The 23,226-nt window shown below is 37.3% G+C and overlaps 2 protein-coding genes across 7 annotated transcripts in view; both read left to right on the top strand.

Moving 5' to 3' along the window:
- The first annotated feature begins 53 nt into the window (after positions 1 to 53).
- On the top strand, positions 54 to 21,868 carry taf7 (TAF7 RNA polymerase II, TATA box binding protein (TBP)-associated factor). 6 transcript variants are annotated; one of them, NM_173260.1, is given in 13 exon segments: positions 54 to 159; positions 500 to 533; positions 808 to 884; positions 5,187 to 5,265; positions 5,418 to 5,551; positions 6,676 to 6,799; positions 6,924 to 6,982; positions 7,420 to 7,492; positions 7,828 to 7,938; positions 10,554 to 10,748; positions 16,850 to 16,962; positions 17,461 to 17,520; positions 21,410 to 21,658. In NM_173260.1, coding segments are annotated over 12 exon segments (1,089 nt in total). In that variant the 5' UTR covers positions 54 to 159; positions 500 to 514; the 3' UTR covers positions 21,455 to 21,658.
- LOC100534741 (uncharacterized) overlaps positions 21,856 to 23,226 on the top strand; it is a 32,998-nt gene continuing 31,627 nt past the window's right edge. The window contains exon 1 of the mRNA XM_009291223.5: positions 21,856 to 22,284. Within this exon, the coding sequence (XP_009289498.1) occupies positions 22,189 to 22,284 (96 nt within the window). The 5' untranslated portion in view covers positions 21,856 to 22,188. The remainder of the gene's footprint in view (positions 22,285 to 23,226) is intronic.

The following is a 23,226-nucleotide window of genomic DNA, read 5'->3' on the forward strand; positions in this document are numbered from 1 at the left end:
TTAGCTGCTTCTACAAAACGGACATATCTATGCAAAACGGACAGCAGGTGGCAGTGCAGCGCTAAAATACGCCGAGCTTCCGCGAGACACTTCATAGAGGCACAGCTATGTTTATGTGCTCAATTTAGCTGTTCTCTGATAACAATCATATTATTTACTGTAAGTACTGGAATTAATGTTAGCATTACTATTATTACTACTGCGCTCTATATTGTTTCAAGAAGCGAATATTTATTAAACAATTACGTCAACGATATTCGTGTTATATATAATAAGGCTAATGTTAGCTTCGCATATGTAGCATTAGCCTGTAAGATTCTCACAGGATTTTGGTGAGTATGTTTATTAACAGCTTTGAATTGTGCTACATTATTAGTATTTTATCACTCGTAGATAAACACGTTTTTCTTAAATAATACTTTTATAATGTATTTAAACGCCTGTAGCCATTTATATGCGGCTGTATACATGTATTGTATTATATTCTATTTCTTTGCAGAACTAAGAGCCAAAGATGACCTCAAAAACAAAAGGTACAAATATGCACGCACTCCCTTTTCTATTGACATTGGGGTATTACTGTGGTATTACCATCGTTTGAACTCGTAAAACGGTAATAAGTACCATGTAATTACAACTACATGCAAGTACCGTGGTACATGGTCATGCTAATCATTTAGTACGTATGCTAACGTTATATTCCTAAGTGTATTTATTAACATTTAATACAAATTATTGGACTTTATCAGTTTATTTTATGAATAAATATCAACCAGTATGTAACATTTTAAGTTGTCTCTCTTACAGTGGGAAAGGTCGGCACTAAAAGCAAAGAAGATGCTCCTCATGAACTGGAGAGTCAGTTTATTTTGCGGCTTCCTCAGGTCAGTTTGTGTCCTATATTAGGAAAAAAAGTCACTGGACAAATGTACATACTTTAATTAAAAGTGTTTGAATACTTGTGTTCTTTATAGTGTTGTTTGTAGGCATGAGCCAGTAATAGTTTCTGATGGTATAATCTTGGATAAAAATATCACGGTTTGACCGTATGGTGATTACTGCTTTAAAATATATATATATATATTTTTTAATGTCTGGTAATAAAAACATTTTTACCTTTGAACATGATCTATTTTAAGCATTTAAAATATTTTTGGAACAGTAAACATGTCAGGCTAAGTAATTAAATTCTGCTGTCTTAATTAGTTTTAAGAACATGAAGTAACACAGATCTCTTTACAATTTAAAACAGCATCTTTGGATATCTTTTCTGTTGGAGATACTGTTGTCCTAAAAAACGAACAAAAAAAATCTTACATATACCATAGGAATGGAATAGGTTGTTTTCACATGACGTCATTGATCACGCGCAAGACTCAGATGGAGGGCAGAAAGTGATTCTTCTACACAAGAATCGGTATCAGAACATCAAATGTTTCTGTTTTATGTTGTTTATGATTCTTAAAATCAGCCAAAATAAGAAATGCAGAACCGCTTTTATAGAACTCCAAACTGGCTGAAAAACAGAAGAAAAGGTAACATAAACATTTGTTCAAGACATCTATGTGTACAAACTAATTGAACGCGATAATTTGCTTGACAGCACTAATAAAGATGCTATACAGGCCTAGCTATGTGTATAAATATGTTAGTGTTTTATATAAAAATCATGTACAAACAACACCAAAATTATACAAAGTCCAGGAGATTATAAATAACATTCCCTGCCATGTAATCACTGCAATAAAATCTCCGTCTTTACTGGTGTTTAGGTGGAATAAACAGCTGTAATGTTAACATAGAGATGTGCAGCAGCGGTGAAAGTTTGTTGATGGCAAGTTCATCGACCGAACAAAAAAATAAAATAAATGCAACCCTTGCTACAAATCTGGACTGTTATTATTGTAGAGCACTTTTCCCCCTTACAAAGATAATAATAATAATATAATAATAATGTAGACTGTGCATCCATGCTTTTGTATGCTTTCATGTTATTTCGTGTTGTCTGGAAGATATCACAGGGGGGAACTATAGTAATTTATAATAAACATGTTTTTAAACACATAGTAAAAAATATAATGTGTACAACTCTTTGTTAATGAATGCTACAGAATACTGTAGTGAAGTAAACTGATAAACTGCAATAAATAGTGTAACGTTAGTGTAAACTGGTGCATCGTGATGGTGTATAATTAAAGTGAAGAAAACTGAAGCCTGTTGAATAATTTGCTTATTACTACAGTTGCGCTGTACCATAGCAACAATATAATTACTATTTAATTCAAGTAATTATCTATAGTATGCTTCCAAACATTATAGAATTTACTATAGTATTTTTCATGTAACATAACAGCTTATACAGTATCTACCGCCTCGATGACAGGCAAATATATTTGAGTTCAGTAGAAAACTCTTCATCATAAGGATCATGCCCAACATGTGCTTATTTTCTATTTATATCTGCTACGATAAAAAAAAAAACAAAAAAAAACAGATTTTCCTCTCTCCCGTTCAGTTTTTTTTTCTTGCCCTTTATCTCAATTTCGCGCATCACCAGAGCCACGTGATTTTAAACAACTTATGGCAGAAAATGTTTTCTGTTTTAAAACCTTGACTTTTGCAAAGCGTGGTATACCCTAAAAACGGTTATCATCCCATGCCTAGTTGTTTGCTATGAGATTCATAACAACAGTATGCGTTTATGAGCCACTTACATAGCTGTAAGGACAGCATATTATTACAACTAATATATTATTACATATTATTACAGACTTATAGTGACAGTTTGTTGGTTACTCAAGGCTAAACCATGTGCTTGCATGGAGAAACCAAATTCTGCTGGTGCCCGTTGCTTTAATTAGTTGACATAAGTAAATTGTGTAGACCGATAGCATGACATGATCATAATGTTCAAATATTATTATGTGACACCACAGTGTAACAGACATCAGTATAATAAGGATAGTTAAATAGTGAATGTATATCATATTGTGTACATTGGCTGCCAACAAACCCAGATAAATGTTTTTTTTAAACGTGTAGGATGTTAAGAGTAGGGCTGTGCGTTCTTGGCAAAATAAACCTATCATAATTTTTTTGAACAATATTGCGATTTCTATTTTAATCACGATTTTGACACACATAGACGTTTTATAGTGTGAATCTGAAATATATTTCCAAAGGAAAATTATTCCATCGTTATCATAGACCTGTAACAAATCTCTAAAACAGACATAAGGCAAAAAAATCACATAGTAAAGGTGTAGAAAGGTGTCTCTTGAACAGACTAATGCAAATCAAACAAATAAATAATGTGTGTGTGTTTGTTTATGTGTATGTGTATGTGTGTGTGTGTGTGTGTGTGCGTACCGTCAAACTCGAGAAAGACTCTGATGTTCTGCTTAAACACATGTAAGAAGTAGTTGCATGTACTATTCTACATGTCCAAGGATTTTTTATTAGCCATGTAAAGACTATTGACCTCTTTGTGAGGCTGCCGTGAAATGGGCTGTTCACTTATCACACCTTTCGCATGCACAAGTCCGTTATTTCCAATGGAGACGTGCGTTTTGAGTGTGCATGTTAAGAGCGACACGCTCACTTATTCCAGGCGCACCAAGTTGAAAAAACTTTTCAGAATGCCGCACTGCGAGTCATGTTACAAGAACTGAGTGATCAGCTTTATACTTTGTATGGAATATACACATTTTGGTAGACTAATTACCTCAGACAAACACAGAACACCCAAACACTACAGTGCTTTTTAATTTTCTCTACAAATAAAACTTGGATTGGAACTGCAGCAATCTTTTATTAATTCACCATCCTCTAACAAAATGATTGATGGTCGCCGAGCAATGACAAACGACACAGGAGGGCGACCACAAAGTGCGTTGAAAATGCTAAAGGATGCGACTCACTCGTGGTTTCCACAGGCTTTAAGGCCGTACTCACACTAGGTACAGTTGTCTCGAACCGGGCCAAAGCACACTTGTCCCCCCTCCCGTCTCCCCCGACGGCCCGCACTCACACCACAAATGGACCTCGGCACGCTTACGTCATCGCTGCTGCGCTGTTCAGTGAGAAGCGCTTTCTCACTCAGCAGCACAGTGGGGATTTCTCTAGTTATATCGTTTCAGTCGTTTGTTATGCTGTGACATGCAGTCAAATATTTCGGCACACAGTGCTTAGGGATGCTGTGACACGCAGTCAGATATTTCGTCGAACAGATCCGCCACTTTTGGCGCTCAAAAACAATCATAAAGCCCTCGGGCTGCAGGAATTAGGAGGTCTGCTGAAGGTGCGCAGCTGTCGTGCTGTGAGGAGTTTGCGTCTTTAATAAACTACGGAAGTTTGCGTTCACTGAACAGTAAGAATGATTAATAAATCCATATGAAACAGCCCCTTAAAAGTCGCGTCTCGCTTTCAGCTTCAGGCTTTGGCGCGTTTTGCACTCACACACAAGCGTACCGCGCCAAAGCCCAAGTGAACCGCGCTCAGGCACACCTCTTCCAACCGGGCCAGGGTTGGCCAAATGAACCGTGCTTGAGCCCGATTCAGCGCACTCACACTTCTCAAACGATCCAGGAAACGGGCCTGGGCATGGTACGGATGGCATAGTGTAAGTAGGCCCTTAGACTGACTAACAAATTTCCTGGTTCTGAGATACATCAGCCTTCCTGTATTCAAAGTAGCCCAAGTAACACCACAGATGTTGACTTTGTTTGGCACCAAGTCCTCTTGTGCTCATCTCATCATCCTTGTTATGCAGCCTATTCAGTCTCCTGTTCTCATGCTCTGTTTAGGTGCGCTGCGTTATGATTGGTATAAAGAGCATACTGCAGGAAAACTGTGCTGTAATGCGATTTCCAAATCATGTCCAAATCGCAATTTGGATATGATTTCAATGAATCGCACAGCCCTAGTTAGGAGGCATACACTACTGTCCAAATGCTTAGGGTTAATAAAAAGAAAGCATTTTTGACCCTTTTAGATTAAAATGATCACAAGATTAAAGTATGCTTAGGAAATTTAAAATAAAACAATAACAAGAAAAAAAACCTGAATACATACAGCCTTATATTTACAAAATATAAGTTTTTTAAAACTATTTTAATAAATTGTACCCAATTCTTTTTATGTTAGAGGAATCATTTCATTCAGTGGCAAAATGCATTGTTTTATAGGAATACGCCTCTACGGTTAGACGGATTGCCCAATCTAGCAGCATGAACATGAAAGACAGGCTTACAATAGAGTTGCATGGTAAGTACTGTACAGGACTTACATTTATTTGACCTTGATAGAAGTACTTTCCAATTACTTCAGCATGTTTTATTTTACATATCCTGCTATAATATATTAAATAAGTGGTTTTGTAAATATATTGCTCATGGAATTTGTTTGAATACTTCTAGCTGATGGACGCCATGGAATTGTACGCGTGGATCGTGTTCCTTTAGCATGTAAATTGGTGGATTTACCCTGCATCCTGGAGTCATTAAAAACTGTTGACAAAAAGACCTTCTATAAGACGGCCGATATCTGTCAGGTAAGATCTCAGGAGAGCATTTTGATGGAAGGATCTTATGATGTTTCTTTTTCTCAGCCTTGTGTAATACAACTAAATGATCTTTAGTGCCATGTTATTATTACAGTTTTTCTCAATGTCTTTGTCTTAATTCTCGATTTAATTTTTTTAAAACAATGAGTATAGATCTCTGAACAATTAGCTTATTGTTCCCTGCAGACTGGCATTTCTTATTGATTTAAGCAAATTGCAAATGCTTTGGCTCATGTAAAGCATGTGAGGACAAATGTCTGTAGTTTGGACAAGAAACTAATTTCATATAGCTTGTTGATCAAAACTGATGTGTTGATATATTTAAGCTGTCAAACTCTTCACAACTTCTCAATCAGTTTTATTGTGTAAGCCATCACACTCAAAACGGTTTTTTTCAGTTATCAAACATTTGTTTTCACACACACACACACACACACACACACCATATATATGAGCAATATCACATGAGTAGCAGTGCGATATGGCTGTATATCGGCACTGGTGGAAGGCGTGCATTAGTCCCCCCACCAGTGCCGATATACAGCCAAATCGCACTGCTACGAGTGTGATATTGCGTTTATACAACAGTTTGACGGCATAATTGTGTATATAAAAACAAAATCAAACATGGAGAGTCTCAAAAACCCTTTTGTATGAGGAACTACTTTCTTCCGCATTGGATTCAAATCATAAGCCGACAGTTGAGCAAGCTGAGCAAGCATCTTTGAAACTTAGATCTGTAGTGTCTGCTTGTTGCTGGCTCTATGTGGGCGGAGTAATACACAAAGGGTAAAGAGGCTGTACGGGTGCTTATATTATTTAAATATATCACGGCTATCAGCCAATCAGATTCGAGAACCAGACAGCTATTGTGTATGTATATCTATATATCTATATATCTATATATATATATATATATATATATATATATATATATATATATATATATATATATATATATATATGTTTTATTTATTTTATTTATTTAATAAACATTCAACAGTACATTAAAGAAAATGGAAAAACAAAAAGAACACATTTTTGGGAAAAAAACAACAACAAAAACAAACAGAAGTTTAATTTTCGCGTTAATTTCTCTGCTTTTGTTTTAGATGCTGGTATGCACACTAGATGGAGATCTGTACCCCCCTCTAGAGGAGCCTACAGGCACTACTGACTCCAAAAGCAAAAAGAAAGACAAGGACAAAGACAAGAAATTTGTTTGGAACCACGGCAGTAAGCAGCTTCCTCTCCTCTACTGAAATATCATCTTAATTGGTTTCAAATGAATGTAGAGACAGGCTGTCTGTACTAAATGATCCAACCCTTTTAACATCCAATTACATCTGTCTCCATTCAGTTACACTTCCTCTAAAGAACACAAGAAAGAGGCGGTTCAGGAAGACAGCGAAGAAGAAGGTAACCTCATTTGCTTTTCCTTAACTATGAGGTTTTTATTTCTGATGATTCAGCAATTCTTTATCAGTCCTAGATGGACTACAATTGTTTGCTCTTGCGGGAAAAGAGAATCGAGTTAATGGTAAAAGCTAAGATTTACATATAAATAAAGCATTCCATCTTCATTTGCCATAAAAGTATGCAGTAAAGGCTGCTCTTCTGATTGAAATGACAGCAGGCCAGTTAGCGGCTGGTTCTTCTCTCTGACTCCTGAATAAATCACCACTGCATTCCAGCTTGCTATTGACTTGGCTTCTTTTTTTAATCGCTAATGTGTTCTCTGGCCTACATCCAACCTCTACTGTTAGTACTGTGTGTGCATTTGAATGCATGCGTGCATTTTTTTTTTTTTACAACGTGTTCCTTGGGGGTAAATTCTAACCTGATTTATCCTGCAGTACATCGAGTCTCCTGATGTGGAAAAAGAGGTGAAGAGACTCTTGAGCACAGATGCAGAAGCCGTCAGCGTTCGTATCCTTTAATTCTTGCTTTTGTTTCCCTCGCTGTCATGTTTTGTTGAAACTGTGTCACAACAAATCTACATGAAAATGTCATTACTAATGGATTGAGCTTTCGTTATACTTGGCCTCGCCACCAGGTGGCAGACTTGCTCACAAGTTAAGCAGAGCGATTGGGCAAGAAGCAGTCAGTTAAGCTCAGTATTACAGGAAAAGGTGGCATGAGTCACATATAAATTTGTGTAGCTCAGCAGCAGTGATACAACCACAGCAAAATGTCCTGGTGCCAAAACTGAGAGGATGAAAAGATAACAGGATTATTGAAATGAACCTTGACCCTGCGGTCAGGATGGGAGGTGATTGCTGAAGATGAATCTAAAGAACCTGACAACAGCTTATCTCTTTCCAACCTGGAGTCTTCACCCGGAACCTCTGGACACAAGGGTCATGGCTCTTCAGGTAAATGTTGTGAATACAAATCTTACTGCTTTCAGGGTTCCCATGGGTAAGGGATCTTTATTGTAGGAAAATTGAGGGTCAGGGAATTTATATATTTATATGTCAAAGTCAAGGAATATCAGGGATATTTGTTTGTCAATTTTACTTTTAAAATGTAAGTTTTCTATAACATTTTAGAAATATTATCATTTTACTATTCATGCCATTCGTTTTTTTACTTCCAGTTTATTCCTTTCATGCTCATCAACTGGCTGTCACTAAAGTCAAATGCAGTCACTAGCAGTGTTGGGGTATAGCATTAAAAGTAACAGGAGTAATGTAATAATCTTACTTTTCTAAGTAACGAGTAAAGTAAGGCAATACTTAATAAAATAAAGTAATAATATTTGAGTTACTTCTTTGAAAAATGTTGTGCAAGTTACTTTTTAGTTGAATTATTTAGCTTTTAAAAAGTAAATTGCTAAATTAAAATTGAGATGAGAGAATTTGTTCATTAATTTAAATCTTTGAAAAGAAATTGAGTTGTACTTGAAAATGGCTTGTACTTTACTAATAAGACAAAAAGCACAAAAGCAGCATACACATTGCTTTAAAATGTCATTCATCTGTATATATGACATGTAGAGCTTTCGGCTCAGGAAGTTCTCAGAAGATAACATTATCCTACATTATTCGTTTTCAGATGTGTTTTTTTAAAGGTAAATTAAGTTGTAGGTTATACAGTGTGTTGTTAATTGCAGCGCTTCTCTATTAAAAAAAAAAAAAGAAGGAAGAAAAAACCCTGCAAGTTCTGAAAAAGATCAAGCCTCATCCTGGTAAGGAAAAAAAGCAAGGCAAAATTAACTTAAAGCATTACTTACGATAAAATGTAACTAAGTAACACAACTAGTTACTTTTAAGGAGAGTAACTCAATATTGTAATGCATTACTTTCCAAAGTAGCTTCCCCCAATACTGGTCACCAGACTGTACCTTTTAAGTAAGACTTAACTAAGAATTAACTTTAATCATTTTTTTTAAACTAAGAAATTTTACCATTCATGTCATTTCATTTTCATCTCCAAATGTATTCCTTTTATGCTCATCAACTGGCAGTCACTGAAGTCAGATGCAATCACCAGACTGTACCTGTTAACTAAAACACTAAGAGTTTTTTTTTTACTTAATGTAAAAAAAAATACTATGGAATTTTACAATTTCTGCATCTTTTTTTTTTTACCTATAAATTATTCTGCTTTTATGCTCTTTACTTTATTTTGGAAGGGCACTTTATATCCAAGAGAAAGAAGGGCATGTGCACAGCGCAGGTTGAGCCCTATCTGTGTATGCGCCTGGTCACTTAAGTCAGATGCAGTCACCAGACTGTACCTGTTAACTAAGACTAAGACCTTTTTTGCTTAATTTATTTTAAGAATTTCTTTTTTTAAACTAAAGAATTTTAACATTCCTGCAGCCTCATTTTTTACCTCCAACATATTCCTTTCATGCTCATCAACTGGCAGTCACTTAAGTCAGATACAGCCACCAGACTGTACCTATTAACTAAGCCACACATGTCAGGATAAATAAAGTAAAACAATTGGTTTCAAAAGGACAGCTTAAAAGACTGGGTGTTAAAAAGGAGACAAAAGAAAAGCTAAATCAAAACTGTGTAAAACATTTGGCCACCTATCAAATATACTAGAGGGAGCACATCACAGACACACTCATAAGCTATGTTTCCATCCAACTGTACATTTTGGATATCCGCAAAAAAAGGGTTGATGTAAACGGCAAGATAAAAAGTTAACTGAGTAAAATAAACGTTTTATTCAAAAAGAGATGATGTGCATATTCTACGATGGAAACACTTTTTAAACAAATTTCAGGATGCTCATTAAAAAAAGTCATGTGATTTTGTTATAAGAGATCACGTGATGATAAAAATGTTTGTGAATCGACAAATCAAAACGCACATTTGAAATGATGTTTTAGTCATTCTAAAATGCCTTAACCTTTTCTGTATTAATGTTATTATATTATTGATTACGTTGATATATTTTAAGTAATTATTTACATTATTATATTAATTAAATCAGGAGTGTCTATGCTCCACGTCTCACTCCTTCAAACGCCACCACATGTTAATTGCGTGTCAGCATTGTTTTCGGAGGTGCAAGTCATTTATTAAATAAGTAAAAGATTGACGCAGCATCTCCTACCACAGCAAATTCCGTCTTCACTGTTGATATTTGGCACCAGTTAATCAGGAAGTCATGATTTTGGATGGAATTGCTGCTTTATTCGCACATCTGTTATGCGATATTCCAGTTTTCTGCATACATTTCATTCTTTGGATGCAAACAGCTATAGTGGTTATTAAAATCATGCTAAAAGATACTGATGCTGAAACTATTTTGATATTATTTGAAAAGTATTTTTTCATAGAAGAGTATTTTTATTATGTACTACTATTATATAAGCACAATAGCCGCCTGTTTTTTCTGTTTATTAGATGTCATGGAAAATCAGCTTTTTATTATTAATTTAATATTTGGCTTTTAGTGGGAAGTTGAGAATCCTGTACTTTGTACCCATGTATAAAGTGTTCACACGTTTTTTTTCCCCCTAATTTAGTCCAACATGATGAGCTTCGCGAGATCTTCAACGACATCAGCAGCAGCAGTGAGGATGAAGACGAAGAGGGCGATCGACATGATGATGAAGATCTAAACATCATGGACACTGAAGATGACATGGTCAGGCAGCTCCACGAGAAACTGAACGAGTCAGATGGAGGCAGAGATGAAAATGACCGGAACAGTCAGATCGGTAGGATGTTGCCACACTGGTTGTCTGATCAATTACAGCGCATCCTCAGCAGCTCAGACCCAACTTAAACCGCAATTCAGTATCACAGGCAGGCAGACCGGCAAACAAACAACAGCCGACCTAGATTAGCATTTGAATGATGAGTCTGCTGCAGTATTTAGGTCAGATGGGTGTACCGGTTGTCTGCTGGTGTTTCTACCCATGCTGATGAGTGACAGACGTGCCTGACCTTGGCATCAACTAGCCTTCAACGCCACACTGGCACTTAACCTGCAGAAATGAGCCATGCCGCTCAGAGCTGTGCCGTTGTGTGTTTTGTTCACATAACTCTTCAAAGGGAACGCTTTAGCTGCAGTGTTACCTTATTTAGTTTCATATCATTTTAAAGCCAGGTGCACACTGTGTGATTCGACTGTCATCGGAGACAAATTCTGCAGATCCTGGAAGATTCCTCTGATCCGAAGCCAAAATCTGTATTATTTGTCTCACAGGCAATGAAATTTTAACTCTGATGAAACAAGGTATATTTATTCATTCGTATTTTTGGGCTTAGTCCCTTATTCATCAGGGGTCATTGCAGCTCATTCCAGCATATGTTTTATGCAGCCGATGCCCTTCCAGCTGCCACCCAGTACTGGGAAACACCCATACACTTGTATTTACACACACACTCATACACTACAGCCAATTTAGTTTATCCAAATTCACTTGTAGAATGTTTAGAGCGATTGTGGGAGAAACGGAGCATGTGAAAGAAACCTACGCCGACACGTGGAGAACATGCAAACTCCACACAGTAATGCCAGAGACCTTCCTGCTGTAAGGTGGCAGTGCTAACCACTGAGCCATCATGCCTACAGGCTAAAACGGACTATAAAAGTGTGTCTCTCCCATTCAGATCTAGGTGTGTGACACTTAGGAATTAATTTTGCATGCTCAGTTTTAAATGTTTTTTTAAAGGGTCTCGCTAAGATGATCATTTTTGCAGTTCCTGGAAAATTAAACTCAGATTTTGACTAAAATTAGAAATCTTTAAGTATGGGGGCGAGGCAGTGGCGCAGTAGGTATTGCTGTCGCCTCACAGCAAGAAGGTTGCTGGGTCGCTGGTTCAAACCTCGGCTCAGTTGGCGTTTCTGTGTGGAGTTTGCATGTTCTCCCTGCCTTCGCGTGGGTTTCCTCCGGGTGCTCCGGTTTCCCCCACAGTCCAAAGACATGTGGTACAGGTGAATTTGGTAGGCTAAATTGTCCGTAGTGTGTGTGAATGTGTGTGTGGATGTTTCCCAGAGATGGGTTGCGGCTGGAAGGGCATCCGCTGCGTAAAAACTTGCTGGATAAGTTGGCGGTTCATTCCGCTGTGGCGACCCCGGATTAATAAAGGAACTAAGCCGACAAGAAAATGAATGAATGAATGTTTAAGTATGAGTATAGTTTATTTATAATTTTGAGAGGAGCACATGCTTATGATTGCTTGCGGCTGGTCCCGTATTATCCAATTTATGATTCACCAATCAGACGATTCCTAAGCCACTATAATTACCCTAAGTTCAATATAACAGCCATCTTCGTTTTGAAGAATCCCCCTTCCACCCCTACTCCTCCTCCTTTCCTAGATAGATGGCATGGTGGCCCAGTGGTTAGCACTGTTGCCTCACAGCAAGAACGTCTCTGGCTCTAGTCCTTACCAAGCCAGCCGACGTTTCTGTGCAGAGTTTACACATTCTCCCCATGCTCACGTGGGTTTCCCCTGGGTTCCCCGGTTTCCTTCCACCGTCCACAAACATGCAACTTAAGTTAATTGACTAATCCAAGGCACTATAGATATGGTCCTAGTAAGTAGTTAACTCTTAAGAGCAGTCACTATCTGTTCATTAGCTACTACAGCAGGGCAGTTCTCGCGATCTACCTGAGCTCAAACTCCCCTCTCGCCTTGCAAATGAGAGGGAACCCCGGGCTTGAGGATCTTATAAGCTCAGGGCTCTCTCCCAGGACAGCATGCCAAACAAGCTTTATAATCGATCCTCAGCTAAGTGTGAACTCTTAAATGGTCTAAATTTTAAAGAGAACGTTCATCCAAAACTGGAAATTCTGTCATTTACTCGTCCCTTGCTTGTTCCAAACCTGTTAGACTTTCTTTTGTTGAACACAAATTAAGATATTTTAAAGAAAGCTGGAAACCTGGAACCATTGACCTCCTTAGTGTTTGTTTTTCCTACTATGGAAGGCAATGGTTACAGGTTACCAGCTTTCTTCAAAATATATTCTGTAGTGTTCAACAGAAGATATATCAACTTTGGTTTGGAACCACTTCAGGGTGAGAAAAGATTTGTTTTTTGGTCAACTATAGCTTTAAGAATTTTTAAACTGGTTTAAATAATACATTTAAATGATAAAAACTTTATAAAAATGTCTACATTTTAACTGCATCACAGACATGTTCAAATGAGCCATTGATGTCTAAAAAATGCACTCTTATTATGCCGAGTTCAGACGATTTTCAAAGTAGTCACGGGAGAGATGTTTTCACACTGCATGACTATCTGGGGTAGCATTCAGTCGCTGCTGTGTTTACACTGCAAGATGGATCGGCCACTGCGGTTCACAATGCATGACCTTACAAAACAAAGTATCACTGACAACTTTGTCCTTGTCTGCAAACTATATATCACAACCAAACACACGTGAGAAGTGACATGTAAACAACACAAAGTCACATAGTATATATTTTGTTTTTAACTACAGTATATAATAAGAATGTACTTATTTTGCTCACCAGGGTTTTAAGGAGAATTAGCAATTTCCCTTCATTTTTTCGGTTGTGGTATTGCTCAGATGACATGTCCAGGGGTGATAGCGTTCCGGCACCACGCCGGATTTCCGGTGTACTGTGGCTGCGGGGAAAAAAAAAATCAGGTTCACGGATATTGATCTGTCATTTCTCTAGATTCACAGAATTCACTCACTGCTGAAAGCGCCGGATTGGATTTTATTAAGTGCAATTTTGTGTGCTCGTGAATCATCTTTTGAGTGTAGACGCCATGTAAATAAAAGATTAATTGTGTAATTTAGAGAGCTTTATAAATTATAACGGATCTTTGTGAGATCTCTATGAACTAAGATTAGTGACGCTTTTTAGTGATAATAAGAGGAGCTGCTTTGCACTTTCCAGGCTATAATCCATTCAGAATTTGTATGAAACTTTCGTTTTCGGCACATATACGCTGATATGTTTTGGGAATGACATCTGCATATTTACGCTGGGTTTATTCTCGAAATAACGGTGAAGCAATAGACGGGACAAAAATATATTTCCCCCTTCTCCTTAAACAACTTAGTGTTTCAGCTATGAAATAGTTCAGTTTTGTATGTAGCCTAATGGCAAAGTGTTTATATTTAGTTTCGTTTTTTATTCAGCTCATTTAGAAAAACGTTTGGAGCATTTTTTATTCGTTAAAAATAAGTTTTTTTTTTTTGTTTTTTTTTAATGAACAGCGCCCAGCGGAAGACCATCATTGTCTGTTTGATCAGTTTGCCTTCTCAGATCATCACGACTTGCCTAAAATAAAAGATATAAAACAGTTAAAGTATAAAACAATGGTAGCTTAAACGTTAAAGAATGTGTGCTATTAGGCGCATAGTTTGCTTATAAAAAGCTTGCAGGACATCGAGGCGCCAGAGCAATCACTTGCATTTTTTCAGTGAGAGCAATTTAAAGTTATCCGTCATTTTTGCTCACAAAGTACGAGTAATACATCAAAAAACGTTACAGCGTTTTTATAAAATAAAGAAAACCAAAATTATGCGCTTTCTGTCGTCTGGTTTTTGAACAGGAGAGCTTAACAAAATGAAGCAAAATGTATATGCCTCACAGACATAATAAATATATTTATAGAAAGCTTTAAATTATTACTTAACAAAATAAAACAAATCGAAAGCAAAAAAACTCCTTCATGTAATCCGTAAAGATGAATTTCTAAAGGCGAGTCCAAGAGGAGATTGCCAGTCAGGATCTTTGCGACACTGACTCAGAATAAGTTTATTAATAAATAATTAAGATATGTCCTTACTCTTTCCTCGACACATTCATTATTATTTGTTTTTGCCGGTGCTTGGGGCGAGTTTTAGCTTATATTTTACAGTCTATGGTAGTGACCTGTGTCACTCAGACTCAGACTGTCGCGCTGCATGTCACTGCAGTGACATCGACACCCGGTGAAGCTTATGACATGAATTAACACGAGCAAAACCATATTTAATCATTACGCGACTTTTAACCTAATTTATCGCGTCGCAAGTTAGTTTATTTGCTGAGCTACTCCACGATGTTTTAATTTAAACGCATTTATTTTATGTATTCGTAGTCATACTTCCGTACGTAATATAGTCATTTGACAGTACATGTCAGTCAAATTTATTGTGGCATGCTTATGTATGGGAGGGGTTACACTTATCTGTTGTACTGTATATTATTGCATCCTGGCAGTTCCTTTGTTCCCTACAATATGGACTTCTCTATGTTTTTAATTCATTCATTTATTTTATTATTTAACTTATTTTCATTTTAAGGTATTTTAAATAATATCCTTTAAAAAGTTATAATAAAATGCATGTTGAAAACTCATAACATATATGCATGTAAGATAACAGTTGTCATTTGCCTAATGATTTTTAAATATTAAAGCAAAGAGACTTATAAGATTAATGTGCTTATAACGTGCTTATACTGACACCTACTAGCACATGTCACAAGATCACTGACACTGGCATGTGTCACTGACATTACTGGCATGTGTCTAAAAAGAGCCACTTGACAATAATGATGATCAGGGTTACACATAGGCTGTTAATATATTTGGGCCCAGGGGCCCACAAGTTATGTGTTAAAAGTGCGTTGCATACATAGTACCCCCACCCCTACTCACCTCAGGGGCAAGGAAAAAAAGTTCAGGCTCAGGAATTTTTTCCACTATCAGCCCTGCATGTCAAACAGTTACAGGTGCTCCTGCCAAATTTACATTAGTTTTTCCTCAATTTCTTAGTTCCAAATACACTAAAAAGAAGCTCTTTTAACGTTTCCTCCAACCTTCTGCTGACCTGCAGATACCTATATTAGTGGATGCTGCTCTCTCATTGGCTGTAGGTAATCGCTGAAAATGTTTCAATCAGAACACATTTCACAGGGTATGATTTTGAATCGCCGACAGGTCTAAATATTTAGCATGCCAAATATCTGATGGGTGTCGGTGACTAAATGGTGATTCTCTCAGATCTCGTTTTTGATAGTTCACACTGTGTGATTGTTACTCACGTGAACAAGCACCGATTTACCTGTGATTTCAGATTTCTCAAAAACTGTCGGCGAGTCAAAAATCGGGGCTAAAATCATGCTGTCTGAACTCGGCATTAGGCTCCCTTATTAGATTTCAGTGTTCGCGAGAGTTTCCTCTGGGTGCTCTTGTTTGCCCCACAAATCCAAAGACATGCGTTACAGGTGAATTGGGTATGTTAAAAACTAACCGTAGTGAATGAGTGTATGTGAGTGTGTATGTGTTTCCTAGTGATTGGTTGCAGCTGGAAGGGCATCCGCTGCGTAAAAACATATGCTGGATAAGTTTCCGGTTCATTCCGCTGTGGCTACCCCAGATTAATAAAGGGACTAAGCCAAAAAGAAAATGAATGAATGAATGAATGGTGTTCTCTAGATAAAATAGAAGCTTTAAAATGGTTTACATGTTAAAATGCAAGTCATGTCCAAAGTCTCCAAGATTATGATAAATAATCAGTCGGTTCTTATCTATTATCCACAAAGCTATTTTCTCCATATTCAGATGTGCAGTCCATTCAGTGGAAATAACCTTTTCGAATTCTCTCTAAGGGTGCAGAATGTAAGAGGTGAGGTTCAGTATTTATGCAGCCTGAAGGGTTGCGCGGTTACACTGTGAAGGATTCACAGATAATTGGAATCTTAGATTGCAAAAGCATTTGCAGATTAACAAGCTCTCAAAGGTAAAAGAGCTCAGTGTGACACCAGAGTCTATGACTGAAGCGTGTGCATGTTCACTGCGGCTCATGTCTAGAGCTTACAATTTCTGTTTGATCTACAGTAATGGAGTACCAGATGCAGATCAACAATTTGAAGGCCAAGCTCCAGGAAACACGTGCCCGCAAGAAGCAACAGGAGAAACTGATCATGGAGGTGGAAAATCAAGCCCTGAGGGTGAGTTTCACTTCCCTGCACTAAAAGATGTAGCTTGCTATTTTCTCTGGCACTCTGCATCATGTAAACACAATGTTTTGGTGACAGTTTTTGTGCAGAACAGACCTTTAAAATGGACTTGAATAAATCTCATGGAAACAAGTTTTTGGCATCTTTTTAAGGCATAAATATTGCATTTCTGCTTTAGCTGTTTTTATGTAACTCACAAAAAAAAAAAAAAAAAAAAGAGTCAAATTCATTGCTCTGGCAACCACTCCATCAGGAGGATTTAGACTCTGTAAAATGGGGTTGAACATGTGGTTTAACAGTGTCACTTCGTTTGGACCGTGGTCACTATACTGGCTTAGTTTGTCCTTGGTCATTACAGTCACATTGGACAGGAAAAGGTCATGCACATCTAAGCTCCATTCACAGGGTCATAAATCAAATAGATCCGTGTACAAGCAGTAAAGTCAGTGTACTGTCAGCTAGATGAAGTCTCTCTCTTTTCTCTTACAGGATCGCTTTCAGGGACTTTTGAATGGTATGATTCGTCAAGAGGAGCAAGAGATGGAACAGGTAAGTTTGATATGGAAATTTGAGATCAATGTATTCAGATACAAAAGAAAATGAACCTTTTTTTGCTAATCAGAAACATGCAGTGAAAGCAGTGCAATCCAGTATCAAACAAATATATTCTGTGGTGGTGAAATAGAATCATGCAGCTCAGTTAATATAATCAGCACACGATTTTTAGTCTTTCATTTTAATGAATCTCCACAGATATCCATCTATTAAATAAACAGGAACTCATCTCCAGTGTTTAATTTTTAAAATGAATATCTTCAAAAAAGTATCAAGGCTCTCTGCAATTCAGAGCAGGAGATAAGGATTGCTTTATGTAACCAAAATGAACATTAAACCTTAAAGGAACACTCCACGTTTTTTGGATATTATAGGCTAATTTTACAACTCCCCCACATTTAAACAGTTGAGTTTTAACAATTTTTGAATTCATTCAGCCGATCTCCTGGGCCCAGTTTTTCAAAGTAATCCAGTGGGATTTTGGATCATGGCTTGAATCAAATCTTGGAAATGGGTTTTTCAAAAGTAACAGGGATTTTGAATTAAGATCAGACCATGTAATCCAATCGTACGTTTGATTCAGATCAAACCTGCCCTTTGGGTTATACAAAACTTTGAACTCAGATTAAAATCTATTTGATAAAAAATGGATTATGCTGATTACATCAGAAGGGTTGATTCAATAGTGATTTATCCAAATAAAATAAAAGTTTTTATTTTTTAAATGAATAAACACAAACTTAATGGTTACTGATGATATATAAATTTCTTTATATTTAATTCTAATGATATGATAACTTCTGATAAAAAAAAAATTACGGTTTCACCGTATTATGATTACTGCTCTAAAATATATTATTTTTAAATGTCTGGGTAAAAAACTAAATCTTTTTCCCCTTTAAACACAATATACTATATTTTGAGAAACATTTAAAATATTTTGGAACAGTAAACATTTCAGACTAAATAATAATCACTGTCTTCGTTTGTTTGAAAAAAACATTACAATTTAAAATGGCATCTTTGGATAGCTTTTCTGCTGGAGATACTGTTGTCCTAAAAAAACTAATAACTTCTATAAATGTAAAAAAAAAAAAAATCGTACACATTCCTTAAAAACAGTATAACAGAAAATTTGGGTGGTTTTTAAGCCTCGACTTTTACAAACAGCGTAAAACTGTAAAACAGTTATCGTCCCATGCCTAATATGAAGCATGTCACATCTAATAATATATGGTAAACAACAACAACAATACAATATCAAAGCAGTATTGTATTAGAACAAACTAAGATGTTTGTTGATTCCAGTGTTTCTGTTTCTTTCCATTAAAACAAACAATGGCTGTTTGTGGCCACTCACCGGTATTTTGCCTACCTGTTGTTCTTTCCTAAGCCAGTAGGCTACACTGTTGGTTCCATTTAAGGCTGTGGTAAACCGGTTTTGGTAATCCTGAAAATTAGTATTTGGATCACAGTGACCCAACCCAATATTCCTTTAAAAACTGTCATAGAAGTAAGATAGATCAGTTAACACTGGATAGCCAAACATGGAATTTCCAAATCTGGATTAATTTGATCCAGATTACCTTTTTTGAAAAACTGGGCCCATTTCTAGAGGGAGCACTTATGGCTTGTCTTAGCATAAATCACTGGATCAGATTAGACCATAAGCATATTGCTCAATTAAAAAAAAAAAGTTTCAATAATTTACCAATTTAAAGCTTAACACTTCTGTAGTTACCTTGTGTACTAAAACTGATGGAAAATAAAAAGTTGCTATATACTAGGTCGAGTTCCCAACTTTTCAGCCTGCAACCCCCAAAATAACAATTTTTAGTCGCGACCCCAATATCCTCTGAAGTGGTTATAAATATTCAAACATTGCATGCAACAGTGCACACACCAATAGGTCCAAATCTTTTTCTCATTTAATTTTGGAGAACATCCCTCTGAGACCTTCCTCGATGTTCAGTCGTGGCCTTTATAGTTGAACCTGATGCCAAAAAAAATCAATCTGCTGCATCTGATGCTGTTGCTTTGTCTTTAATACAATGCAATCACCCCAGGGGTCACAATCAAATGGAAAAAGGCTAAAGGTTTTTATTTGCATGTTGTTGTTTTTTTAATTTTAAGTGTTAACCACTATGGGGGCGAAGCAGTGGCACAGTAGGTAGTGCTGTCGCCTCACAGCAAGAAAGTCGCTGGCTCGAGCCTCGGCTTAGTTGGCATTTCTGTGTGGAGTTTGCATGTTCTCCCTGCATTCGCGTGGGTTTCCTCCGGGTGCTCTGGTTTACCCCACAGTCCAAAGACATGCGGTTCAGGTGAATTGGGTAAGCTAAATTGTTCATAGTGTATGAGTGTGGATGTTTCCCAGAGATGGGTTGTTGCTGGAAGGGCATCCGCTGCGTAAAAACTTGCTGGATAAGTTGGCGGTTCATTCCGCTGTGGCGACCCCGGATTAATAAAGGGACTAAGCCGACAAGAAAATGAATGAATGAATAAATGTTAACCACTATTTTTACTTCTGTATGTTATGGATAAAATATGGTAATTTTATGTTTCATAAATTTGATCTTTGGAAATCACCACTTGACCCCCGGAAATATACTTTACCATGGCTGCAGCAGGCACAAAGATATTACGCAATACCTGAAAAAAATCCCCAATTAGGTAACCACACACTGTGTAATACCATTGCTAGAAAATAGCAACTTCTCATTTTCCATTGGTCTTAGTACAAAATGCAACTACACAAGAGTCAAACTTTTAATCTGTTTTTGTAAGATGCTAATGGTCTAATCCGATTCAATGATTTATGCTAAGCTAAGCTAAAAGTTCTCCTGCCAGACATGGAGATCAGTTAAATATATTTTAAAAAATCAACTGTTTACCATTTGGAAAAGTTTTAAAATGAGCCAATTTCCATCCAAAAATAAAAGTGTTACTTTAAACTGATGCCAAATGTATTAGAATCTACTCAAACTGAATGTATGTTAAAATGCAATACAGTGGTCCCTCGCTATAACGCAGTTCATCTTTAGCGGTCTCGCAGGTTTTTTTATGCAACTTGACATGCTTTTTTTCAGCACATTGTGTTCTGCGTCCTGATTGGCTGTAGATCATTGTCAATCAATCTCCTCCATGCTGTCTCTCCTGTACAGTACAGAATGCGTTCAGCTGGCGATTGACATAAATCTTTGATTGCTAGCAGCATGACTCTGAAGTGCTGTACTGGATGTTTGCAAGTTTTCTCTCCAACAAACCCCATAATGTCGACGAAACATTCTGCACAGTCAAAGACACCCACGGTAGCACCCAAAAGGCAGAGGAAAATGCTAACCATTGCACAAAAAGTTGGACCTCTGGACGTGCTAAAGGAAGGTAGAAGTTACGCAAGTGTTTAAACGAGAGAAAAGTGTATCTCTGAGAAAATGGTGTAGTGAGTGGTTTTAAACATCTATAATAATTGTAAAAAATTACAGCGGACTACTTCGCAGATTTCAGCTATTGCTGGCTATTTTTAGAACGTAACTCCCACGATTAATGAGGGACCACTGTATGTACATTTCAAACACAAATGCACGTATGAGACTACAACACATTTCTATTGAGCTTGATCTAACTTTCCATATGCAGTAGTGCTGAGTAAAAGAAGTAAACACGCATGCATGCTTTAACCAGTTGGTTGCTATCTATTATTATTGACCATAACCCTCGGCCAATGTCATTTTCTCCTGTCACTGTTTGTTTACACCTAAACTGACAAATGGTCTAATGGGGAAATAAAAGTAGCAATGTTGGAGGTGTTGTTGAACATATTGCACTTAGCCTTCAATTATACCCCTACTGCTAGCCATCCATCAATGCTATTCTGTTCCAACAGCTGGCTTCCCTTCAAGAGCAGCTGGACTCGCTGATCGAGAAGTGATGCTCACCATTACCAAGATTCAGCAATACAAGCACACTGACCAGAGGCGACTGCTGAATACATACACACATGTCTGACTTCTTGTATTAGCTGAATGTGAGTTGTCTAAATATGTGACTGACCATCTGGCCTCATCATACTGTGGATTGGAAGGATCAATCATGCATTCGTTCTTTCTTTTGACCTTGTTTTTAGTTACTTGTTCAAATAAATTCCCATTTGAAAAAAAGTTGTGTTGTTGGCGAGTTTCTGCTGTTCAGAAAGTCTGCAAATCTGTAAGCTTACTCCTATTACAGGGGTTAACAAACTGGAAAATCGTTCTGGAGAATTCTAGATCACTCTGTCCGCACTGAATTACACTAACAAACTCTCTGCGGGATTACTGAACTCCATTGCCTTCCAGAATGATCTCGACTGTCTCCGTACTCTGAGTTCCGCTCTCTGGTCACCCATCCCTTCACTTCTTACAGGGGATTATACTGAAGATTCAGAGGGGTTGAAGGATTAGCCAAGGCAGATTAAAGTGGCTATCCTCAACCTGGTAATCCAGCCATCTGTCAGAGAGCAGACAGGCAGCACCGGGCTACAGGGTGTGATTTTTATTATTATATTATTTTTTTCCTCTCTCCCTTAGCTTGCTAATTAACACACCCAAGGATCATCTCTCACAAGGCTACAGGACATTAGGACTGATTCAATAAATAAAAAAACACTCCTCGGAAAACAAGCAGAAAATGGAAGAGACTTATCTGCTAAACCATCCTGGAGTAAAAAAGAAGATTTTGCATGGAGGTCAAGGACCAATGCCGCATTTTCCCAATGGAACTAAGGTAAGAAGAGTATGTGGCTTTTGCTTCATGTCTAACCGTTTACTTTGATTAGTAATGGTTGTAGCCTGATTCCACTGATGATAAAATGGTTTTGTTATGCGATGAAACATTTGGTCCGTATTATTGCACAGAAGTTTGGCAACCTATCGTTTTGGGCAGCGGCAAAGGAACATCGTATCTGTGCCAGGTGACTTTCCCACCCCCTACTTGTCCAGCCATATGGCCCTCAGCCTGGAGAGGATGACAAACATTTTCCATGACAATGCCAACATTAATCTCTCCATTTACCAGCTGTGCTCTGTATTCCATCAATGTGTCGCCATTAATATACTTTAAAAAAACATCACATTTAAATGTCTTATAATGAAAACAAATTTGGGCCAGGAATGAAGCTATAGACCCATTTCAATGTGCTCATGTCATTGGCCTATGAACATTTCCTGCTTGTTATCAAACATCAACTTGCCGTCTTGACACACTCCCCACATCATTCTTCAAAACGGTGTTTAACCCTTAGAAATTGATCTCCTAAAAGTGGTAAATGCTTCACTTCTCTCAGCGTCTTTTCCAAACTCACTTAAAACTACAGTTGTTAAACCTCTCTTGAAAAAGAATAACCTGGATAACTCCCTATTGAGCAGTTACAGGCCAATTTCAAATATCCCTTTCATTGACAAAGTCACTGAAAAAAAAAATGTTAAGTTCTTAAGCTCTAAAGGATGTTTAGACAATTTTCAATCTGGTTTCAGACCACATCACAGTACAGAGAGCGCTCTTATAGAGATAATCAGTGACATACGCCTAAATAAGTATTCAGGCAAACTAACAGTGCTGGAATTGCTTGATCTCAGTTCTGCATTTGACACTGACGATCACAGCAAACATCTGGATAGGCTGGAAAACTGGTTTGGGCTGTCTGGGACAGTCCTCAAATGGTTCAGA

The sequence above is a fragment of the Danio rerio genome, chromosome 14, assembly GCF_049306965.1.
Source record: "Danio rerio strain Tuebingen ecotype United States chromosome 14, GRCz12tu, whole genome shotgun sequence".
NCBI lineage: Eukaryota > Metazoa > Chordata > Actinopteri > Cypriniformes > Danionidae > Danio > Danio rerio.

Excerpts from the sequence above, each read along its gene's own strand:
- taf7 (XM_005173300.6), top strand. Across the intron at positions 6,983-7,419 it reads GGAAGACAGCGAAGAAGAAG|TACATCGAGTCTCCTGATGT; the intron begins GTAACCTCATTT and ends TTTATCCTGCAG. Across the intron at positions 7,493-7,827 it reads TGCAGAAGCCGTCAGCGTTC|GATGGGAGGTGATTGCTGAA; the intron begins GTATCCTTTAAT and ends CCCTGCGGTCAG.